Source organism: Parus major, chromosome 3 (assembly GCF_001522545.3).
Source record: "Parus major isolate Abel chromosome 3, Parus_major1.1, whole genome shotgun sequence".
NCBI classification, from domain to species: domain Eukaryota; kingdom Metazoa; phylum Chordata; class Aves; order Passeriformes; family Paridae; genus Parus; species Parus major.
In genome coordinates, this window is record NC_031770.1 from 38,660,216 (window position 1) to 38,682,459 (window position 22,244).

Below are 22,244 nucleotides of genomic sequence, written 5' to 3' on the forward strand. Positions count from 1 at the left end.
AACCCCAAAACTTAGACACGGATTTTTAGCAAATCTACCACTCCTTTTTAAGGCACAATCCTGAAAAACATGACTAGGATTAGGAATCTGACTAATCATCCTCCTTCAAACTCTTTACTCCCACCCATTCCTCCATGAAGACCTTTACATACACTCTGCCCAAGCTGACAAAAAACCTCTAGCACAGAAAATGTACTTGTACATCAGCTGACAGCTCTGGTGAGGTGTGTAACTGATACCATCATGTCACCTACCTCTAGATCAGTGAAAAGCCCCTGGTTGTTCTGCAGAATGGCATACATGCAATGTGCCACGGTAACTGCATGCTTCCAGTTGTGGTAGGGCACGCGGCGATAGTTCTTCTTTACAGACATGGTAAATCGGCACAGCTTTTCAAGTTCAAAGCTAGGCAGAAAATAATTCAGTCAGAGACAAGAAATAAGAGGAGGAAAAACAACCAGCAGAGGAGAAAAGATGGTCTTTGATTTATTTACCCTTCTTGCTAGGATTGACTCTCACTGTGGATGACTCATTGAATGACTTGAAGAGTCACTTGAGTTCGGCAAGGACAGAGGAGCGTAGATGCCTGACGATGCTCTTAGTTTAATCTGTTAAATTTGGGAACATAAGTCATGCTATCCAGCTCAGTCAACACAATTGCATGACCTTCCTTGCTCCCAGAAACTTGAAGTGATTTCTTTCAATTGCTTATTCAACTTGAAATACAGTACAACTCTGCATCTAATGGACAATTTGAAAACATAATTTGTGATGATCAAAACAGAAAATTCTGGGGTTTTCAAGCAAAGGACCCAGAAGAAATAAACCTGTTTAAACAGAGATGCTCCACAATGACATTGTGAGAAGTGGAAGATTTTATTTTTCCAATACTTGTAGATTTTTTCTTCCACTTTAGACTAACAGCAGAAATTCATATCTCATGGTTTCTTTACTTCTCACCAAACAATATCTTGTTAAGTCCTAAATCAAGGACTTTTTCCCTCAAAACAAGGCCATTTTCCTTTTTTCCATTTTTTCTCTCTGTTGCTGTGATTTGACTTTCTTTTTAAGTACCATGTTTTAATAATTTCTTGGGTGTATCAGGAAAGTGGTACTAATGTTCTAGTTTTGCAGTACTTGTGAGGTGAGAAAAAAATCTGAATGTCTCTGACTTATGTGTAAAAACGTGAACACATCTACTACATGGAAACAGCCAGAAATGTGCTGTTCAGTTGAGTGCTAAGCAATGTAATTATTATTCTAAGCCCTAATGTGACTTTATGAAAACCAGAGTCATATTTTCTTTCAAAAAACTTTAAGCTTTCTTTTTTAATTCTAAAAAGTCAGACAATGATTGAACTATTGTTTAAAGTAGTACACCTTAATTCACATTCAAAAATATTACAATATTCACTTCCATTTACTCCAGTCTCAACTCAATGGTTATTACATGATAGTACATTCTAGCCAAAGGAAAAATCATTATCTCTGATGCTGAATACTACTACTACTACTACTACTTCATCCACTGCTGTATTTTCATACTTGATTAAAGCAACAAAATATTACTTCTTCAGAAGACAAAATGTAGTGAATATGATCGATTTTTCTCTGAAATCATCCCTGGACAGGACAATCATACATTACATAGGTAAATATTTTAAGGCACAACCTTATTCCTCATATCAAAATCAAATCAAATTTTAGTCCTGAAATTTTTGGTTTTGTTTCAAAGGTTTGAGAAGTTTTTTTCTTTCAGGAATTAAATACAAGTCCTGTTCCAATGGTCTCCTTTTCAAATATTATCCTCACTTCTGTTTCCCTAATTTTATATATGAAAGCTGAGGCCCACTTGAAAAACATCAGGTAGATATCAGTTCTTTCCCATCAAAGCTACACATTGAAAGGAAGAGCCTGGTAGTCAGAGAGAGAGAAGAGAACAGAACCTGACTAAAAATGCCAACCTTGCATCCAGAGCCGTTGAGTCTGGAATGGAAACAAGCTAATTGCAGTGAGCAGTAGAGAACTGTGCTCAGAAGAGTCACCCCCTCTGCAGCATTGAGGAAGACTGAGAAAGACCCCCCCAGTGTTTGACTGCACACTTTGAGGGCATTCATTCAGTTAGAAAAATAAAATGAAACACCAGCAAACAATTGCCAAATGTTGCTCCCTTTTGTAGGGATGTTCTTCCCCTTTCAACTGACCATCTATAGCTGGTTTTTTTTTCCTGTAATTTGGAGCAGCTCCTTTCTTTTAGCAAGGGGCCATACTTACCCAACTACTGATCTTAGAAATTATAAGGAACACCGAGAGAAAGGACAGCAAATGAAGCATTTAATTTGAAAATAGTTCACTTCCATAATTAATGCACAACTATGCAAATAACTGATTCATTTAGCAAGATAAGATCTATCTTGGTTTACTTCTACCGTATACATTATTAATTTCAGCAACCATATATCTGAAAAATCAGTTTTCATGCACCTTCACTCTTTTTTGGGAAGAGCGGTTTTTATGTCTTTGTCATCTTCTGTCTGAAACGCAAACTCATCTCAGGACCAAACAATTTTTCTGTATACTGGAAGGACAACTGTTTGGGTGATATAATGAGTTCTTTAACCTCACTGCTCCCAGACTTTATTAACTAACGACCGAGAAGGTGAAACAAGAAATCCAGACTGATTATTACAGTCCTGTACAGACCAAATATAGTAAATAAATACCAAAGAAAATAGACCATGAATTAAGAAGTAATTATCTCAAAAATTATAAGTCAACAAATACAGACTTAACAATTAAATAAAGAAATAATATACTTCATACCAGGCAGTCCCACAGGACTGGTGAACCATGTAGACAAAAATGGCAGGCCAAACATCTTCATATGGACTGATATCAAAATGGTATCTAAGAAGAAAGTTTCAGTTTAGAAAAGATAATACCTTTTCATTGGTAATGAAAACAAGTGAAAATGACTAGGAAATGAATACCCAGCAAGATTCACTTCTTTCTGAATACACACAGAAAGCTGAATTTACAGCTTAGATTTTTTAGTAATGTCAAGATACATATTTCTGCTATGGTCAATGGAACTATGCTCACAGTTTCATGCAATCATTTAGTAATTTATGCTGGAAAAGATCCTCATGATCAAGTCCTGCAGTTAGCTCTTGGCTTTTTTCACTTAACAGAAACATATCGTTTTATCTAAGGATCAACAGATTAAGTAATAGACAAAAGAAATAAAAATATCTCAGGGACAACGAGAGGTTTACAGGCATTCCTAAAATATTCAGGACTTTCTTCCAGGAATTGTAAAGATGGTGTCTCTAACAATATATTTACTGGCATTTTTTCCAATAATTTCTCTCAAAAATTGCATGTGAGTTGCTCTAATTTTGATAGAGAAAAATACCAGTTTTTACTGGCTAACAGAAATCAAGCCAAAACTTAAAAAATTCAATAATTAATACCATATTTTTAATGCTTCTTTACCTGAAGGCATCTTCCCTCGCCTGATAACAATACTGAGGCTTAATTTCAGGGACTCAGGACAGTAGAACTGCTTTTCTTTCAATTATTAATTAACTCTTTCCCTGCACTTTCTGTGCTGAAAGTCCTCTATTTTTTCTCCATGGAACCTTAACTTCTTGGCACACTGAACAGCACAGGAGCTGTGAGAGGATTGAAGGTAGCTGAATTGCTTGGAAAATGGTTAAATGTATTCTGTTTGAACTAAAGGATGCTAATATAATTTAGAATGAAACCTGTCATCTTTGCAAGTAAAATTCATTTTTGCTGAGGAGGTGGGTTATATAATATCACCTAACAAAGAACAAGAAATTGTATTGCAAAGAATAAGCTTCTATTAGGGTGTAATCCTGCAAGCTGTTAATGCTCTGGCATTCAAGCAAATCACTTCAGCATGTAATGAACTTTAACTATAAGCAGTCCCTGTTAAGCACAAGCTTTCACGTCACTCACAGCTACAATGCTTAGTGCCAAAGAGAAGTGAGAGAGCTCTGGAGATGAGGTTTAAAAAGGCAACTTAGATTTTGTGACTGAGAGAGCTGATTTTAGGCACCTGGTTACTAGAGCAGAATCTTTTGTCCTGGACTGAAGACAGTGACTTAAAAATGTGATGGCTCCCTTTACTAGCATTGTGTAGGGACTGGCCAATAAAATACAGATAGAGGTTCATCTTCAGCATACAGCAGCTGAAAATAACTAAATTATGTCAGAGAAAGCCTAAAAGGTTGGAAGGGAGGTCCTCCTCCAAAGTTAGGCTGCAACTCCAACCTCCAGCACTTGGGATTTGTAACCCTGAATTGTCATTTTCCCTTTCTTCAATAAGCACAATAGGTGCACAACACACATACACATCCATATTCAAAACTCACAAAAAAACCAAACACCCCCTACACACACACCCCAAAACCAAACTTTAAAAAGACACACAACCCAGAAAACCCCAGGAATAAGCTGGGAGATATATGCTTAATTCTAAAACATATCCAAGAGAATGAGATCATGCATTTGGTCCTAAGTATTGATGTTCCAAGCTTGGCTTCCTCTCTGGCTCTGAGCTGATGGTGACTTGGGACTATAAGAATGAAGGCTCATCTCTTCAAATCCTAATTTGATTAGATTAAAGCAACTACTGTATCTACCCATTCCTGGGGAAAAAAAATCTGAGTACGTATAATTTTATATCTTTGATGGATAAATTTTGTTCACGAGTCATTAAGCAGACCTAAGTATAAGAAAGGCAGAGATAAAACCACCACAATATTTCTGTAGTTCAATATTAAAAGTGCTTCCTAAAAAATCTCCACTAAAAATAAGGAAAAAAAAAAAATTAACAGGCTATATACAACTGCTGCTACATTGGAAAAATACTTACAGCTCAATTTCTTTATAAATATGTGGAGGCAGTGTACAGTGCATGAGGTTTTGCCACTCTTCTGCTGTACAAACACTATGGTAGGACAGCTTTTCCATCGTTACACGGTAAATACACTCTGAATGACGAATTCTGTGGTACATCTGAAAAAGAGAAGTCATGCATGAATGTGAAATTTTAATAAAGAAAAAAAAACAAACTACTGCCTCAATTCAAGCAGTGATTATTACAATACACATCTGCAAAAATTATAGTGGTTTTTTTTGGCTGCACCACTTCACACATTAGAAAAGCGACAGATTACATAGATTTCAGTACTTCTGGGAAACCAGGCCTTCTATCACATCATTCTTCATCTACTCACTCAGGTAAATATCTAAGGCTCAGCTGACTTTTAATCCTGTGTGAGCTTTCCCAAGAAAAACAATCCAAGCTGAGGAGTCAAAACCAGAACTAAGTTTCTTGTATAATTCTAACAGAGAGAAGCCCTATAACAGGACATTATTCATGTTTTTTCTCCCACTGTATAAATTCCATTAATTGGCATAAATTACTGCTATCTATGCAGTATATAAAATATATGTGGGATGTTTATAATACCTACATTGCTATTCAGTATGAAGAACAAGTACAGTTAATTACTGAGAAGTCCAGGCAAGGCATGGTTTGCAAAAAAGTGAAAACATAACAATGTGCTAGTTAAATAATCATCTGGAGCACTACACCCTGAATGGTAACATTTGCCATCTAAAAGTAGTGAACTCACACACACACACACACACACCCCCAACTGAGTGTTCATAGTCTCAAGTGTAATTTATATGCAGTCCATTCTGCCTGCCTTGACCCAAGTGAAACAACTTGAGGTACCTGGTAATAAAATTTGCTGCCCCGGTGTACCACTGGGAAGATATTGGTAAAGTTACTTAGCGTAAATCACCAGGCTTAAGTGGCACTGCATTTTATCTTGCCTCCTATGAATATAACTCAGTTCTTCTGCATTGCATTTTTACTGAATTTAATGAATTTTTATACTTATATAGTAATGATCATTACACTGCTTATGTTTTCTACAGGCACAGTAAATTTTGAGATGATAAAGGGTTTGAGGACAAAAATAGCTACCCACTCTTATCTAGAAGCATGGATAATTATAAGTATACACCACAGCAAGTAAGTGTAAAAATTGATCTTTGAGTATTAAAAATGTGGAATTGAGAGGATATATAGCATACCTCCATTCTCCAATTAAATTTATAAAATGTAATCTAAACTTATAAAAGTAAATAAAAATCATACTTTTTAATGGAAAGGGGAAGATAGATATCATTCACATTTCAGAACTTGCTCTCTCAGTTTAGCTACTAGAGTTTACTTATTTCAAATGAAATCCCTATCAATCACTTAAAATAGAATTATTCAGCAAGAAATACAGTTAATTCAACAGACTTGCAAATAATTTTAATAATCTGTAACATCAAAATACTTAAGTATTCTCATTATAACTTATAAAAATGTAAATAAAACTTACATTAGCACAGTGTAAGGCTAAAGCACAAAAGACTGCAAACATTTTAAAGTTGTTCTCATCAGTTTTAGAGAAGGCACTTCCACTTATTTTGTTCACCATCTGCACAACACCTATTACACTTCCTCGGCTCACAATAGGCATGCACAGGATATTTCTGGTTGTGTAGCCTGTGTAGAGGTCTACTTCTCTGGAAAGCCATAAAGGAGAAAGGAAAAAGAAAAAAGAGTTAATATCAATGGGTATGTATTCTTTGATTCTCAGAAATGTTATTTTACAATATGTTGCAACATTTAAAAGTAGACTTAATTAGTACCTGCAATAATTTCACCCTCAAAACTATCAAATATTTTTATCTACTGTGTCAGACTTAGAAAGAACTTAATCCTTTATTCTCCATTTGCAAGACAAAGAATTAGTACTGCCTCAATATTAAATTATATTAAATATTCTTAGATATGCTTTATGTTATCAATCTGTTTTCTCTCCCCTGAAACAAATGAGATTGCAAGGAGATTGATAATGAAAATTGGCAACAATCTAACTAAATTTTTCTCCATTATATTAATATTTGGTAAAAATAATACTTTTATTTGTATCTTAAAAGTATCTCTAATGGCCAAAATTAGAGATATATAATTTAATATATAGTATATTTAATAAACATCTGTAAGTTACCTCCTCATCAGAGAGCAACAGCTCCATGAATGCATCTCAGTATGGACTTTAAGTAGCAATTTTATGTAAAAGGTTTGATGAGCTATCTTCTCCTCCAATGAAGGGCATCCTACCTGTTAAAGCGTGGGTCTGCATAGGCATCAGGGATGTTAAGGACTTCTCCTGTTCTTGCCACTTGACCAGCTATTCCTTTTTCTATAGAAAATCTGGAGAAAATAAAAATGTGTATTAGCCAAAATATGGAAAACACATGTTTCTAGTGGAGTCTTTCTTGGGCACAGTAATGGGTGTTCTCAACCAGCGCCATTTTCTTGCTTTAAGGAGAAAAATCTTACAACAGCTAGTAACACATAATAGAACAAAAATCACATCCTAACAGATACTTCCTGAAAATATTTTATATAGCTACACAGTTTATACAAAACATGGCATAACATGACCATTTTAGTGACAAAAATTCAAAATTTTCAATAACCCAGATTTGTTAGGTTACCCCTAACAAACATAACATTTGTCAGAACCTAAGACTTGTGTTTATATTTAAAAGGTATTGATTTTATTATGACTTTTACATATTCATTTCTTCTTTAGACACAATAAAAGCAACATAGAACTTATTTCTTTGTGTGGTGTATGTATGTGGATTTGGTAACAAAGTTTTGGAAAAAGACCAGTGGAAGTCTCATAGCTAAACATTATATATATATATATATATAAAATTGCCATGTAGACTTGGGAATGATTAGCCTGTTTCAGGACAGTCAAGCAATGACGAGGTACTAATTGCATCCCTTAATCACCACAAGGAAATTAAACACAACAAATATGTTCTTAAATTGTATCTGAAAAATTTGTACGTCTGTCTTGTGAGTAAATAATTTTCAGTATTTTGACATAAAGTAATTGTGACATAAAAGCAAAAGATAATTTATGGAGAAAACCATGTTAAAATAATTATAAGTGGAATGCTTTGAAGTGTAAATGTACCCTGATAGTACCGTGATGCCTGGTATTGAAGTTAGTGATAAAGCTGTCAGGATTTCACCCTGCACACCTGACTTTAAGTTAGATTCTTCTGTTGTTTCTTTTGATAGGTACATTACACCAACTTAAGACTCCTTCCTGATGACTCACTCAGTGTCACTTTCTTAGATATTTAAGTTGCACTTCACTTTCAGTGTACCGTACCTGTGAAATGGCTCACACCCTTGCACTTAGAATCAACATTTCAATAACATACAGAAAAGACAGAAGGATATAAGCAAGAAAAACAATTATCAAGAAGGAGTATGAAAGTGCATGTTAAAGCAGGCCAGCTTCTTTAATTTACACCACCTCCTTGCTTGTCAGTACGCAAATTGCACCAATTTTGACTCCTTCCATTCTCACTCACACAATGGTAAGTGGGAGTAAGTTTGTCTAAAGGAGTCTTAATGAAGACATGAATCACATCTCATATTGGCCCAGAACTTTAAAAGTATAAGGAGGAAATGAAAAAAGTTCTGATAAAAATCAACGCTGAATATTTTAGGAAAATTTTAGTACAGGGTACTTAGTCATACAATTCTTTACTTTTAAGAAGCTGAAAATCTGAAACCTGTGTGCCTTTGAAATTCTTAGTCTGCATCTACTAGGGATTCATAATTTTTGAAAAGTGAAAAACACTATGTTTACTTTGATGTTCAGCCTCTTTCATTCAAAAAGTACATCAGTGTAAAAATTAGGTGATTGTGACATGAAGCAGAAATACACATAACTTTTAGTCAGAGAACCCTTTCTAGTCATTGCCAGACAATATACATTTTCAAATTCACCACTTTAAGCATTGTTCAATATAACAATTAATTGAAATTTTGAAAATCTAAATTCACATGAGAAAAGTAGAATTCAATTATTGAGCTTGAAATCTTCAAAACCAATGACCAATCCATACTCAATTCTACATTTACCTAATCCATCCATAAGAAGTACAAGCTGTGATTTCCTTGCTTTGGATGTGCTTGAATCGCACAAATTTTAATTCCTCTTGGGAACCCTCTTGGGAAAAAAAGTCCCAAACTGGCAGACTACGGATTAGGTGCACTATTACCTGCACCTTTACCTACCTCAGAACACCTCTGTTTTTTTCCCAACATGATTTCCAAAAGGACCGCCTCCGGAAGACGGCATTTCCAGGAGTGACGTTATAGCTTCAGAGACGCTGTTTCGATGGCACTGCAATGTCATTCCCAGAAGTACTACCTTCTGGAGGCGGGTCCTGGTGGGAATGATATCACAGTATGACAAGTATTGTCAGGGTACCTGCAGATAGGCACAGAAACTGGGTAATAAAATGCCTGCACATCCATAGCTATAATGAAACTGCACTCTTCTGCTAGCTGTTCTTACCTTATTTCTTTGGTCTTCTTGAAGACAGGTTTTCCATCATTTTCTTCTCCAATATCAAAAAGGTCTGAATACAACTCCTTATTTTTGTGGTCAACCTGGAAGAGTGCACACCTATCTGCATTCACCAGGTTTTTTGCATATATCTACAGACAAAAAACAAAACTAGAGTTAATGGTCATGAGCTGAATTATCTCCAGTCATTTATCTGATAAAAACATGCATCCCTGTACGATAAAAGTTTTGAGAAGCTATCCAGGATAGGAATCCGTTTGAAGGAACAATCTTTTAAGAAAAATTCAAAAGTAAAATCTTGAATTCAACATTTTCTCTGAAAATGTGAGTGTTGTCTTCAAGAAATGCAGGAATATCTTCAGAGACTTGAAAGTTTCCTAAAAGAAAATAGGCTTTCCTATTTAATTGTTTTTCAAGACTTTCCAAAATAGTACCTTTCCTCCCTCTATGTTTAGATACCATTCCTCTTTACTTGATTTTAGATACATAAGTTAGAGCAAGACCTAAGAAAAATCGTAGCTTTTTGCCTTCATCTTTAGTGCAAATATATGGATATTTAACATCCAGAAAAGACAAAGCAGAGAGAGTAGTGTTTGCTTCTAAAAAAGTTAAGTGTGCCTTGTAAAAACAATGACCAAATGATCCTTGTGGGTCACTTCCAAGTCAGAAATATTCTGTAACAATGTGATTCTGTCATTAGAAATATCATTATGGATTGCCCTATGCAGAGGCGTAGGAAATGGCTGCACCCTCCGAATATCAGGGACAGTACTTGCACAAGAGCTAAGACTTAGTAAATGTACATGAACTAACCAAAGCCCACAGCCAAGGGAGTAACACAGTAGAGCAACAGACTTGCATGGTGTCTATCTTACTTTGAACCAACCAGTTTTATCTCAGAAAAAATAACTCCCAAAAGCACTGACTGTTAGAACAGAATCTTGTCTTGGGAACACAGCAGCTCTTCACTGAAGTATTTCTCAGACATAAAATAGTCTTTCTGAGAAAAAGAGTGAAAAGTGAAACCAAAATCAAACAAGGATCACTGTGTTAAAGATGCCAATATACAGGCACAAGAACCTGCTCTATCCAATTTAGATAGGTCTCCTGCATTTTTTATTTGTTCAGAAAGTACAGTAACTGCATGATAGAGAATGATCTGAGGTGGATCTCTCTCCACTTTATGTGTAATACCTACCTACTCATTCAGCTACAGAAAGAGGCTACCAAAATCTTGGTGTGCAATGCATCCAGTTGGCACGTTTTAAGGATTCAAAAGAATTCCATATGAATGATCTCCTCCACCTTATCTCTTGTCTTCCAAAAATAAAATAATAAAGTATTTAATTTCATACTAATGCAGATGGACAAGTGGAACAGCTCGGCAGAAAAAATCCATATGAGATAAAAAGTCATTAGCTGAGAGACTCTAGTTCCATGCCATATGAGAAGAACTGCACAGATACCATCTAGCCCAAGCCCAAAACTTGGAGGGCCCTCCCATACAGATGGAATCTGTGTTCAGGAAGATTCTGTTGTCTTCTTTTCCATTTATTCCATCTGAACAGAAAAGTCAAGGAGTGTGCAACCTTAGGAGTAAGATTTGTTGAATTTTTTCCCCTTAGAGCATTAAGAAATTTGAAGACCTTAGCCACTTGGACTGGTTATTCATCTGCTCAAAAGAGTGAACAGAAACTATCAAAAGTCCAGTAAAATCTTCTATCCAGATGCTGTATAAGATTTCTTTGTAAAATTTACTGCACAGTAAATTAATTGACTTTATACAATTAATCTTTTGTGGTTTAATGCATATGACTCAAGAACTTACCTTGGTCACAACTCATGCTTTTCAAAAATGATTACATAAACAGCAGTAATCAAGAAATAGTTAATGGGATAAGAGACTTTTACTTCTCTAAATCCCTTGCTCAATTTCTGACCAGTGGTTGAAATAGAGTATCAGTACAAAAAAGTATGTTCTGCACTGTCAATAGGGAAGCCAGGGACCACCTTTTGCATAAGCTGCTTTTAGCTACTCAAGCGTATGGACAAGAAAATTTGTAAGGCAACTTGAAATTTTATTTCCCTTCCTTGCATTTACACTCAAAAAACACCCTTATACCACTAGCTTTGCTGAGAGATTTTGATGAAAATATAAATTAAAAGAATGGAAAGAAACACTTTTTTTTTCTTTAGTACAGGAGGAACAAATCAAGCTGTAGTGCAATCACCAAAGGGTGAAGTAGTGAGGTGAAGCTGAGTTCTGATCTTTTCTCACAGTAAGACATAGAATAAGCCACATAATGATAAAATCATGCTCCCATAAAATGGCAATAAATGTACAAACACATAATTCAGCTAATTGGCTCAAGAAAGAGACAACAGCCACAGCTTACAAGGAAGCCAATTACAAAACATCACACAGGTTAAAATACAGAATCATGATGCAGCCAACTGTTGGAAACGATGATAAAAGAGTAACCATATTTTACTGCCAATTGTGTTTTCCACCAGATCTCTATTCACAGGGAAGAACAGGGAAGAATATCAATATTTGTTCTCAATGCCATATGTTATGCTATACCAGTTCTTTTAAATGCTAAGCTATTTTTAAGAGGTTCATTTAAATTGGAAAAGTCAATGTTCAGAAATGGGTCCTATGTGCTGAATTCTTGAATGTGTACTAACTAGAATAACACAAACACTGCAGAATATTTTCCATTACTAATTCATGTTTCTAAATAAAACCACTTTAATGTTGTTTGCATTCTAACATTGCTGTCATTGAATAGTCTAGCTAAGAATATCACTTTGAAGACTGGGGCACATATCAGAGTACTGCTGGGAAGTAATTTTTTGAATGTGCAAACTTTAAGCAATGGTACCATGGACCACTATTTGTTCAGGTTTACACTTAAGAAAAAGACCTGCAGAATGCAATGAACATGCAGAAATCTCAGAAGCGTAATTCACATATCAAACACTCAAAACATGTTTTAAACAACCAGTTCACACACATTTGCTAAAACTATTCAGGAAATAATTCTGAATTCAAAATTGATTTAGAAACTCATAAACTGCTTTTGAAAAGTACTTTAATTCATTAATTAGTTATTTCAATGGGAAGAACTAACCACTTGGCTTAGTGGTTTCTATAAAACGCTGACTGACTGTCACACTAGTTATGGGTGTAGTTTTCCAAGGTCTTACACATCTCATTCAGCAACTGAAGAAAATTCCCTAGGAGTAATTTTTAAAGTCTATCCCTTGCTACAGACAGTAACTTCTTCAGCAGTGTCTTGCAGCACGTAGCAAACTGAATTTAGGAAGAAGGAATCAATATAACATGCTGAAATAAAAGGACAAGCAGAAGCCTTTCTGTTACAATTTTCAAACTTTCTCAGAACATAATAGTAACCATATAGTTCAGAGACAGTCACGTTTCATTCTTTATGAAACCTGTGAATGGAAGTTGTTGCAGCAATGACAAATCAAGCTGTCCTTTACCACGTTTTCTGTATAGACATGTTTAGACTGTTTGTACTATGAGTTCACTACAAACAACTCAAATATTTCAATGACATAATATCTTTAAGGGAAGGAGAATGAATGGCTTTAATAAATACCACTAATAAACTTAGAAGTGAAAAAGACAACTTACCATTATATGTTCAAGTAGAGAATCTATTGCAACTATATTATCAAAATATGTTCTGCAGAGAAAGAGAAGTCAGTAAACATTGGCATTTAGTCAAACACTTCTCAAATGGGTGTCGGGAGCTCTTGTTTCACCACAGCTTTACATGGAGCCAGAAAAGGTGAAGAGATACCACTGCACCTTAAAATTGACTGACTGGCTTGCTACAGCACAAGGGAATTAAGAAATGGTCATATCTCTGTTTCCTTAAGCCATTATTCTACAGAATTGAGAATATTCTTTATTATACATAGAATTTTCTCCACAGAAAGAGGAAAAGACTACCAAATATTGCCTGCTGTGAGCTGAATAGGCTCCTGCTGAGCAACACCAAGAATGCATCAAAATGCTTTGGCACCTCTAACACACTGAAAATTTTAAAAGCAGAAGTAAAAAGGAAAAGTAGAAAACAATGACAAAAAAATCCCTTTCTTTCAAAATATCAAACTATCTTATTAGGTTTACACATGTTATGCTCTGAGAAATGAATAAAAGTATGTAGAGCAGTTAAATCCACATCTTATTATCTAAACTTTAATACTAGTTAAAAAGCAACTATTTAAGAAACTCTTAATGGGTCTTCTTTATCAACACTCATTGAAGTTGAAGAAAGGGAACTTCTAACTTAAAAATTAAAAAAGAATAAAAAAGAATCTCAGTTTCATGGCAAAGTGGTAACTGTTCAAGGACAGTCAAGAACATTGAAAGATAAAGGTCAAACTTATTAGTAAAAGAAGTCTAAATCTTCCACATGCCGAGTATTAATAACCCCTGGATTACAATGTTCCCAGCAGACAAAAGGCATTGTCCCATGGCCTTGAATATATGTACAGCTCAGTTCTGTTTGGGTCTAGTGGGAAGGAGATACATAATACACTGGTATCGTCAGGGACATGAAGAGGTGGAGCACTGCATACTCTGCCCTTTCTAAAATGTTACAGAACATGTCCCGGTGACACTGCACACTAACAATATCCTCACTGAAAAGGAAATTCTCCTTCTATGTTAGAAAAGATACAGACTACTTCTAAGAGGAAACTAATTATTTTCTTGCTGATACAAGTTTTTGCCTACATAAAGTTCATAAAGATACTATTAAATGATCTCGCAGTTTTGTTCCTTAAAACACAGACTTTCTTTTTCTATTGAAACTAAAAAACTCTAGCAACTGATAATGCTATGATTATGTATGAGAATTATTCTCTTATAGAGGCATGATAAACATTTACAGCATTTATTGTAATTTATACCTTAAAAATGTAAAACAATTACAAAGTTATTTAAATCAATCTCAGTACTATGCCAGTCCAAGAATAAATTGCCAGTCCTGGGTAAGATTGCCAATCTGGGTACATAAATATAGTTTTTTGTAAACTAGTTCAGTATGGATGTTAGCAACATAAAAGCACTCTGGAAAGGAATATAATTGTGCAAGACATAGTAAGAGTGCCCTTTGGGAGGCATGCTCCAAATTATGCTGAAATTAATAAAAAAGGTCATACTGAGGAATAAGGCTTGGAAAAAAACATCTGGATACAAACAGCTTGCCCTCCTTGCAAGGGGCAGACTCCTCCCTGTGGTTTATTACTCTCCCTTCCAGCTGGGTCAGCTTGGCTGCCTACATTCCTGAGCAATGGCATATGAATCTTGGACATACTCTAATCTCATCATTTTGAGAACTGTTCATCAAGACCCACAAAAGTGTTTGCAACAAAAATCCAAGGTATCTCGTTTTTCCACAGTATCACACTACTTTTTGATACACTTTGAAATTCTTTTATCAACTAGTTTCATAAAACACTGTTAAGCACTTCAGACTGATTTACCAAAAGTACAGCTCTGGTTTATCTTTTAATTTATTGGTTATCTTTGCTATTTAAAGATCCTAATAGCAATGACAAACAAAAAAATTGAAGGAAGAGCAGATCACCTTAGACACTAAACTGATTTTGCAAGTGTAAGCTCAAGCTTTCATACTCTTTCTGTGCTTTCAAATTCATCTTGACTTATATTGAGAAGGAATTAAAAGCAAACATATTATGTGCAGTAAAAGTCTTTGAAAATTAAAACAGAGCCTTCAGAAAATGCATGGGAAGAGCAACCATGTGGCTGATTCTTCAAGGATTAACTCTGAAGTCCATATATTTATGAATACATGCATTGATGACCAAAAAATTGTTGGGAGAATAAGGGAAGCTGAAGCACACTAAATAACTCTCTGTAAAGTCCTTTCAAGCCTTCTAAAATTGCCATGAGACACCAAGCCTATTTGTCACTTCTCAAAGGTGAGCACATTTAACTCTGACAGAGGTGGTGAGAAAAAAGTGGAAAAAAAAAACCCATGCAAAAGACCACAAGAATAAAAGGTTTCTGTAAGGTATAAATGAATACCACATTTTTATCTAAACAAAAAAATTATGAAAGGCATACACCATTGCCACACATACCAGTTGTTCTTATCCCTGAAGTTTTCCCACCCCCTGAAATGTGCCTTTGCATCTGTGAATAGCTTCCACTACTGCTGTTGAGTGAACACAGGTAGATTGGAAGAGCCACCCTAGAAAAGCTCATCAAAAAAACCCAGATTATCTTGTGAATCACACTTACTTTGATACATCAAGCAAGAAGTCATTCAGCTCAGTCTGCTTGGCAAGGCCCCGGCATACCTGGAAGCACAAATCATAGAACCATTTGCTCCAGAAAACTGAAGTCAGAGGGAAACCGAAGTCCCATCCCTTTAATTTGTATGAAAAAAATACCAGTACTTGCGTGTGTGTTTAAGTGTGTATATACATACATGGAGAGCACTGTATAAAATTAAAGCTGAATTTGTGTGCTGGGTTTCAATCTTAGCTATCTAGCTGCTGAGTTAAAACTGTGAAACACAAGTAAAATCTTTCCTAAGACTCACTGAAAGCTGTTGGCTTTTACACTTTTCATGCTGTCTCAAAGGCTGTCACTGACTGTGATTATGGAATGAACATTTCCTTATCCAGACCCTCGGATCTTCTGAGAATGTCAAATATTTTGTTTCCCTTCTCCCTTACCACATTTTTACCACTTTTTTCCCAGGCTGCAAAGTAGCATATAGACACAACTGTAGACTGACATCAGGCAAGTTTAACTAAGCTAAGCAGCAGATGATATATGCTCAACTTAGGGAGAAATCAGCATGAATATGAATACAGAAAATAGTATGCATACTTCTTTTTAGAAGAAAAATGTTAGATGAAGCAGAACTTTCAGCTGCATTTTTACTTCACTTATTTGCATACTCTGTATCTGAAGACAATTGTACATCTGTATATTACTAGAACAAGCACTGAGGCCAAAAGTAAAACAAGCCTCTACTGCTTGGACATTTTACACTCACAAAAAGATCACTTGGAACTAGTAATATCTTTCATCTGTGCAATGCAGATACAAAATGCCAGATCAAAACTCTTGCATTCTTCTTGTGCAAAAAGACTTGGGAAGAGAAAGCCTTCTGCTTAGAAGAAGGAAGAGAAATAAAAATGATCAATGGACAAGCTTGAACTTAACTTTTCCTGTTGTGTTTTGTTAGATGTAAAAGACTTCTCAGTCAAGGAGAGGGTAATTCTTACAAGGTGAAGCTAAAACTGCATGCAGTTGCAATTCTATTAGTGTACAATAGCCTGTTCCAGAATCAAATCTGTACTAGTTCTGCCTAGATGTGAATGACCACCCCAAAGACAGCGACTTCCAGCACTGAGGCAGGAAAGATTAGAGCCTAGAAGAGAAAAGCAGGAAGCTTTCTGCATATCTTCTGACAAGTGTATGAAAGACACCTTGAAAAAAAGAACATCGTGAATTTCCTCCTGGGAGTTGACAGAAGAATCTATTTTAGCATCTTCTCTGAGTTGACAGAATATGTTTAATTTCAGTGTTACCATCTTCTGCTAGCTGAAGTAACAAAACCTATTAGCAAAGCTGCTGGGGTTTGCTGGAGCAGCTTGACACTGTGTGAAGCTCCATTAGGCACCCAGCTAGGGACAGCATGAGGCATCTTTAGTGGCAGTAGTTACAGGACCATGAAGCAGCTAGCAAGGATGGCTTAAAATAGGCTTTTCTAGCAACACTTCATAATTTCAAACTGAATACCAAAGCAGGAGGAAAGCAACCAGTTAGCCTAGAAATTGCCTTTCCACAAGAAAAAGAAAACAAAACAACTCTGCAAAGTTGTTACGATAAATCTGCTTTAATCGTTCAAATTTCTTTCCTGTAGCACAAATATTGTTATTCGATCCATGATTGCAAATGAGTAAAACTAGTTCAATGAACACCAAAAATGTTAGCATATTCTTTCCAGGTTCAAGGAAGGGCCTTTAATCAATGCTTTATCTTATCGAAGATCTCCACTTAAATCTGATCACAATCCATGCTTCTACTAAACACATTCTGGAAGACAAATTACACACAAAAAAAATAAAAAGAAAAACCACTCACACTTACTTGTACTTGATGTATTGCTACTGAAGCCCATGCAAGATTTGCTGTTGCAACCTGCAACAAAAGAGAAGAAACTCTCTCTGAAGAAACCTTGAAAACTGCACATCAGTGACATGCCCCTTTTCTCTGTCTACCTGCTAAGTAAACTGACTGAGCTGTTTTAGACCAGCAGGCAGTAACAATTTAAGGGAAGACAGTTATTTTGCAGAAGTCTCAGTGTACTTCCAAGTGTTGCAATTTTAGAGGTTACCAATAGTTTTCAGAAGCAGAATGGGGCACCCATCGGCTCAGAAATACAACATCGAAATAAACAACCCATCAGCCGAGGGCTTTAAAAATTACACTCTTGAAAGGCATCTGCCATAGAAATAAAATATGCCTTAACAGCATTCTGGGGCTGCATGTCTTCAGCAAAAGCTACTTCCAGCTGTAAACAGGCACTGTTTCTCTCATTACTGTTTTGGTGGCAGAAGAACCAGACCTGATCTCTCAGCTCAAGTGTTTGAAGTATGACAGTTTCCAGGCAACATTTCAAACAAATGTCATGTAAACTGCAGCTCACTGTGATGTGCTACCATGCATAATCTCCTGTCCTTGAAGTGCAGGAGCTTTATAGGAACACAGGGAACGGAAGCACAAGAGGTCAGCTTTTGCATACCCTCCTAAGGTATTTTTTTAAAATTTTATATTTTTAAACAGAACACTTTGCACGCATTTCAGAAAAATTGTTAATAGCATCCAAAGGCTTTCTGAAACCTGAAAATGAAAAGAATGCTTTAGAACACTCAGAAAGCGACCTTAAAATATTTTTAATTTACTAATAAAATACTTTCATTCAGCAGCCAGTCTTTTCCAAGTGGAACATTCATGAACTTTAGCTACAGAAGGTATTTCATATAACATAAAGTATTCATATTTTCACAAAACAGTGCATGTCTGACACCTATCTGAACTGTAGATTGATTAATGTAATAGGATAATTTTCAAAATTAAATACATTGTATGTAGGCTGCAGAATTAATGAAGCCTGGTTTTGTATGAATACCTGTTCCTTGTTCTCTGAGCAAGGACAGTGGCACCACCACACTAATCTAGTCCCTTGCCCTGACCTCTGTCTACCACTGAAAAAATACAAGGTGTGACAACAAGCTGAAGTGGCATTGACTACCCAACTAATACACACATGTAAATATCAGACGAATGCTAGGGTACTTGGCTTACTGATAAACAAAATATACACTTGACAAATACTGCTGCTATTCTGCTTTGGGATGACTAGTTTTAGTATCTCTTGCCTGAATATCTTCTTTCCTTTTCAGACTAATAATTCCTGTTCAGTACCTCTGGACTGCGCCATGGTGGATCTCATACCACTGTCGAGACAACACACCTGGCTAGAACTCATTCCATTTTGTCCTAACTGTGTGGTCAGGCTCCCTTCTCTGGGAGACTGCACAGAGAGAAATTCATCTTTACATCAGAGACATGGGACATAACAGAGATCCTCACCCTGATATGAGAACAAAGATGCACTTGGAACAGCTTTAGTACAGCAACAGCCTTTGTGACACCTGCTCCATTTTCAAATCCAGGTGTATTTGGCTAACAGCTCCTAGCTTCAGATTGACAAATGGGCATGTATGGACAATGTAAATACACAGGACTTGTATGAACAGAGTCATGTATGCAGAACAGTCATGGAAAGGGGAAGATGAATATGAATGGCCGTATCTGGATAGGGAAGCATCAGGAGTTAAGAAAAGCAGAAGAGAGCTTTACAAGCATCACCCAGACTGGCAAGTCATCCAGGTACCAGCAGTTCTATACACAATTTCTAAGGACATCTAACTCAGGAGACAAAGGACAGAGAACCTGACAACTCACAGAGATGGGACAGGCTAGAGAGAGACAACAGCTATCAGCTTTTAGAAGCTAAAGCCTGACCCAAAACCAGCACATAGTTGTCAACCTAGAAAGAAAACAGGAGACCATAAAGACTCAGCAGACAGCATCCCTTGTCCTTCTGTTGCAAGAAATTCTGGAGGGACTACCTGGGTAGTTGGTACTGGAAATACCACCTAGACAGACACATCTGGGTGCTGGAGAGTGTGTGGCAGTAAAAATATGAATGCAAATATCAGAAATCTCTTTTGCTTCACATTTTATTTAAAGTAAAATTTCTTTTCCCCTCCTGTGAGAGCCAGCATAGAGACTTGATAAACTGTTGCTATAACATTGCAATACCCTGTTTTGTGATGGGGCTCATTCCTTGAGAAGCCACACCAAAAAGTAAACTAAAATAAATTTTAAAATCTTACCATAATGTAAAATAAAACTGTACTAGAAAGTTAAGATTGAGACTCAGGATAACTGAGCATTGTCTTTTTTTACAGAAAGAGATTTTGGGTTTTGATGTTTGATTTACACTTATATTTCATTTACCTACTTTGTGTTAACTTCTCTAACAGCTCTGTATTGAGTTTATAATCAATAAAGAAACCTTGAATCTGTTTATCTGAAAAAGAGCACATGGTAAAATTATATGTCCCTGTATTTGTATATTTTACCTCCTCTGACTGAAAATGCAAATCACCACCTATTTTCTTTCTTTAAAAAGAACAAAAATCAAGCACGAAAAAGTTATAAACTGATGAGAAGAGCGAGAGGAGGAAGTTTGGAGTGCTGGCAGGGACAGGGCTGAAGTCCTGCCCATTGTGGGGTAGTGGGCAAGGGCTGCACACGAGCTCACCTCTTGGTGACTGTGGTGGAAGGCTTCTTTGCCCCAGTGACGGTAAAGCTCCAGGATACCAATCAGGTCACCAATTGCTGTGACAATTGGCAAACACAGAACAGATTGGATACGGGTCCCCGACTCCAGTCCAGTACCTTTGGGAAATCGCTCATCCTAGAAAATGCAAACATATTCTGATAAAATGTAAAATCTGATGAAGCATTGACAGGAAAGACATAGCTGATGTTTTCCTCCCCCTCTCATCTGATGAAATCTGCAGGAAAGTTACAAAATTCATTAAATCTCATCTCTCAGCATAATTTTTACACTATAGTATCTACAAAAATGTAATTTTGAAGTCTCAATATTAATATATATTAATAATACAGATAACCTTATTGATGTAAGGTCAGAATTAGCTGTGATATTACACCCAGCTTTGGGTTTGTTTATATAATGCTTTATTCTCTAATCTCACAGGCAGCAAAAAACAACACTTAATTGCTAATGCCAGTCCAGATGAAATAAAAACCAGACAAGCAACACTACCACTCCACCATCCTTCTCTCCAAAAAACACCAAAGAATCTGTAATCACAAAGAGGACTGCTCAGATCTCAGTATTAAAGAGCAGACAACAGTAATTGCAAGAAAACAAAAATTGAAACTTGAGGCTAAGGCTTTAGGTTACACAGTTATAACCCTCAACCAACTCCAAAGGAGGAAAATGTGTTCCCAAAAAAATTGCACAAGAGTAAGCATCTTCTTCCTTTGCTTACGCATCCTGAATAAACTGGTGCAAAATATACAGAAGCAAATGTTAAAATAATCCTACCAGCCCAAATACATAATCCTAAAATACATAACTTTCAGCCCCCATAGGGAATGTTATAGGGCTTTATTACTTCACTTCCCTACCTAGGAAAGGGCCTCTTTCTTAGGCAGACCTAAGAAAGCACCTGGATATTACAGTTAGCAAGGCAGTCAGAGCACGATGTGAAGTGTGCAAGACCCACATCGTTGCACATCATTCCTTCAGTACCTGACTCGTACCAGATGTTCCCTGCAGGCTGTGCTTAGGCAAGATAGACACCTCTTCAAGGCTGATCAAAATCTCTCACTTCTCAAAGAAAACAGCAAGTAATCTCTACCTTAATTACTAAGATGACAATCAATTTGAACAAATGACAGACAAAAGAGAGTGGGAAGCACTTTGAAACACGAGCCTTCTGCTTTCTCTTTTTAGTTCTGTCCTCCCACAAAAAAAGGGCTGGCAAGTCTACCTGCACCCGCTTCCCTTTTGCTGTTGAGAAGCTGCTAAAATCACATGAAGGCAAACCATCTCACCAAAATGAATCTTGCTGTTTGGTCAATGAATCACTGATATTAAACCAACAAAAAAGTTCCAAACTCCTCCTCACTAACCCCATGATTCTACTAAGAATGTAAAATCAAAACACAGAACTCTTGTATGTAAGGATATCATGATATTAATTGGAAATTACCAGAAACAATTTAAACCCTTAATTTAACTGAAAAAACATACCAACACATAAAATCTTAATAGTCCACAGTGTGTAGAAAGCACTGACTATTACAACAGTGAAAGCAGCTTCTGCCTTTTGGTTTTGTGGCTTTGTTTAGGTGTCCTCACATTAGCCATCTGGTATTTGTTCATAGACCAGTTCTGTCTGACTAAGGTCATACATATTTTTAAGAAATAATTTCAAAAGTTGAGATAGCAATGTCAAATCTTTTATTTATTTAATTTGTTTTTGGTGTCACAGTGTCCAAACTTGAAAAGATAGGAAACATAAAAAGAGAGAAGAGAATGTAAA

General features: G+C 36.1%; 1 protein-coding gene across 2 annotated transcripts in view; it reads right to left on the minus strand.

Moving 5' to 3' along the window:
* PDE10A (phosphodiesterase 10A) overlaps positions 1-22,244 on the minus strand; it is a 173,116-nt gene that overhangs the window by 20,242 nt on the left and 130,630 nt on the right. For both annotated transcript variants that reach the window (XM_015621170.3, XM_015621168.3), the window contains exons 7-16: positions 20,426-20,581; positions 17,680-17,730; positions 15,814-15,872; positions 13,171-13,222; positions 9,498-9,640; positions 7,223-7,315; positions 6,435-6,621; positions 4,904-5,046; positions 2,824-2,907; positions 255-405 (exon numbers count right to left, since the gene is read on the minus strand). In XM_015621170.3, the coding sequence (XP_015476656.1) occupies positions 255-405; positions 2,824-2,907; positions 4,904-5,046; positions 6,435-6,621; positions 7,223-7,315; positions 9,498-9,640; positions 13,171-13,222; positions 15,814-15,872; positions 17,680-17,730; positions 20,426-20,581 (1,119 nt within the window). The remainder of the gene's footprint in view (positions 1-254; positions 406-2,823; positions 2,908-4,903; positions 5,047-6,434; positions 6,622-7,222; positions 7,316-9,497; positions 9,641-13,170; positions 13,223-15,813; positions 15,873-17,679; positions 17,731-20,425; positions 20,582-22,244) is intronic.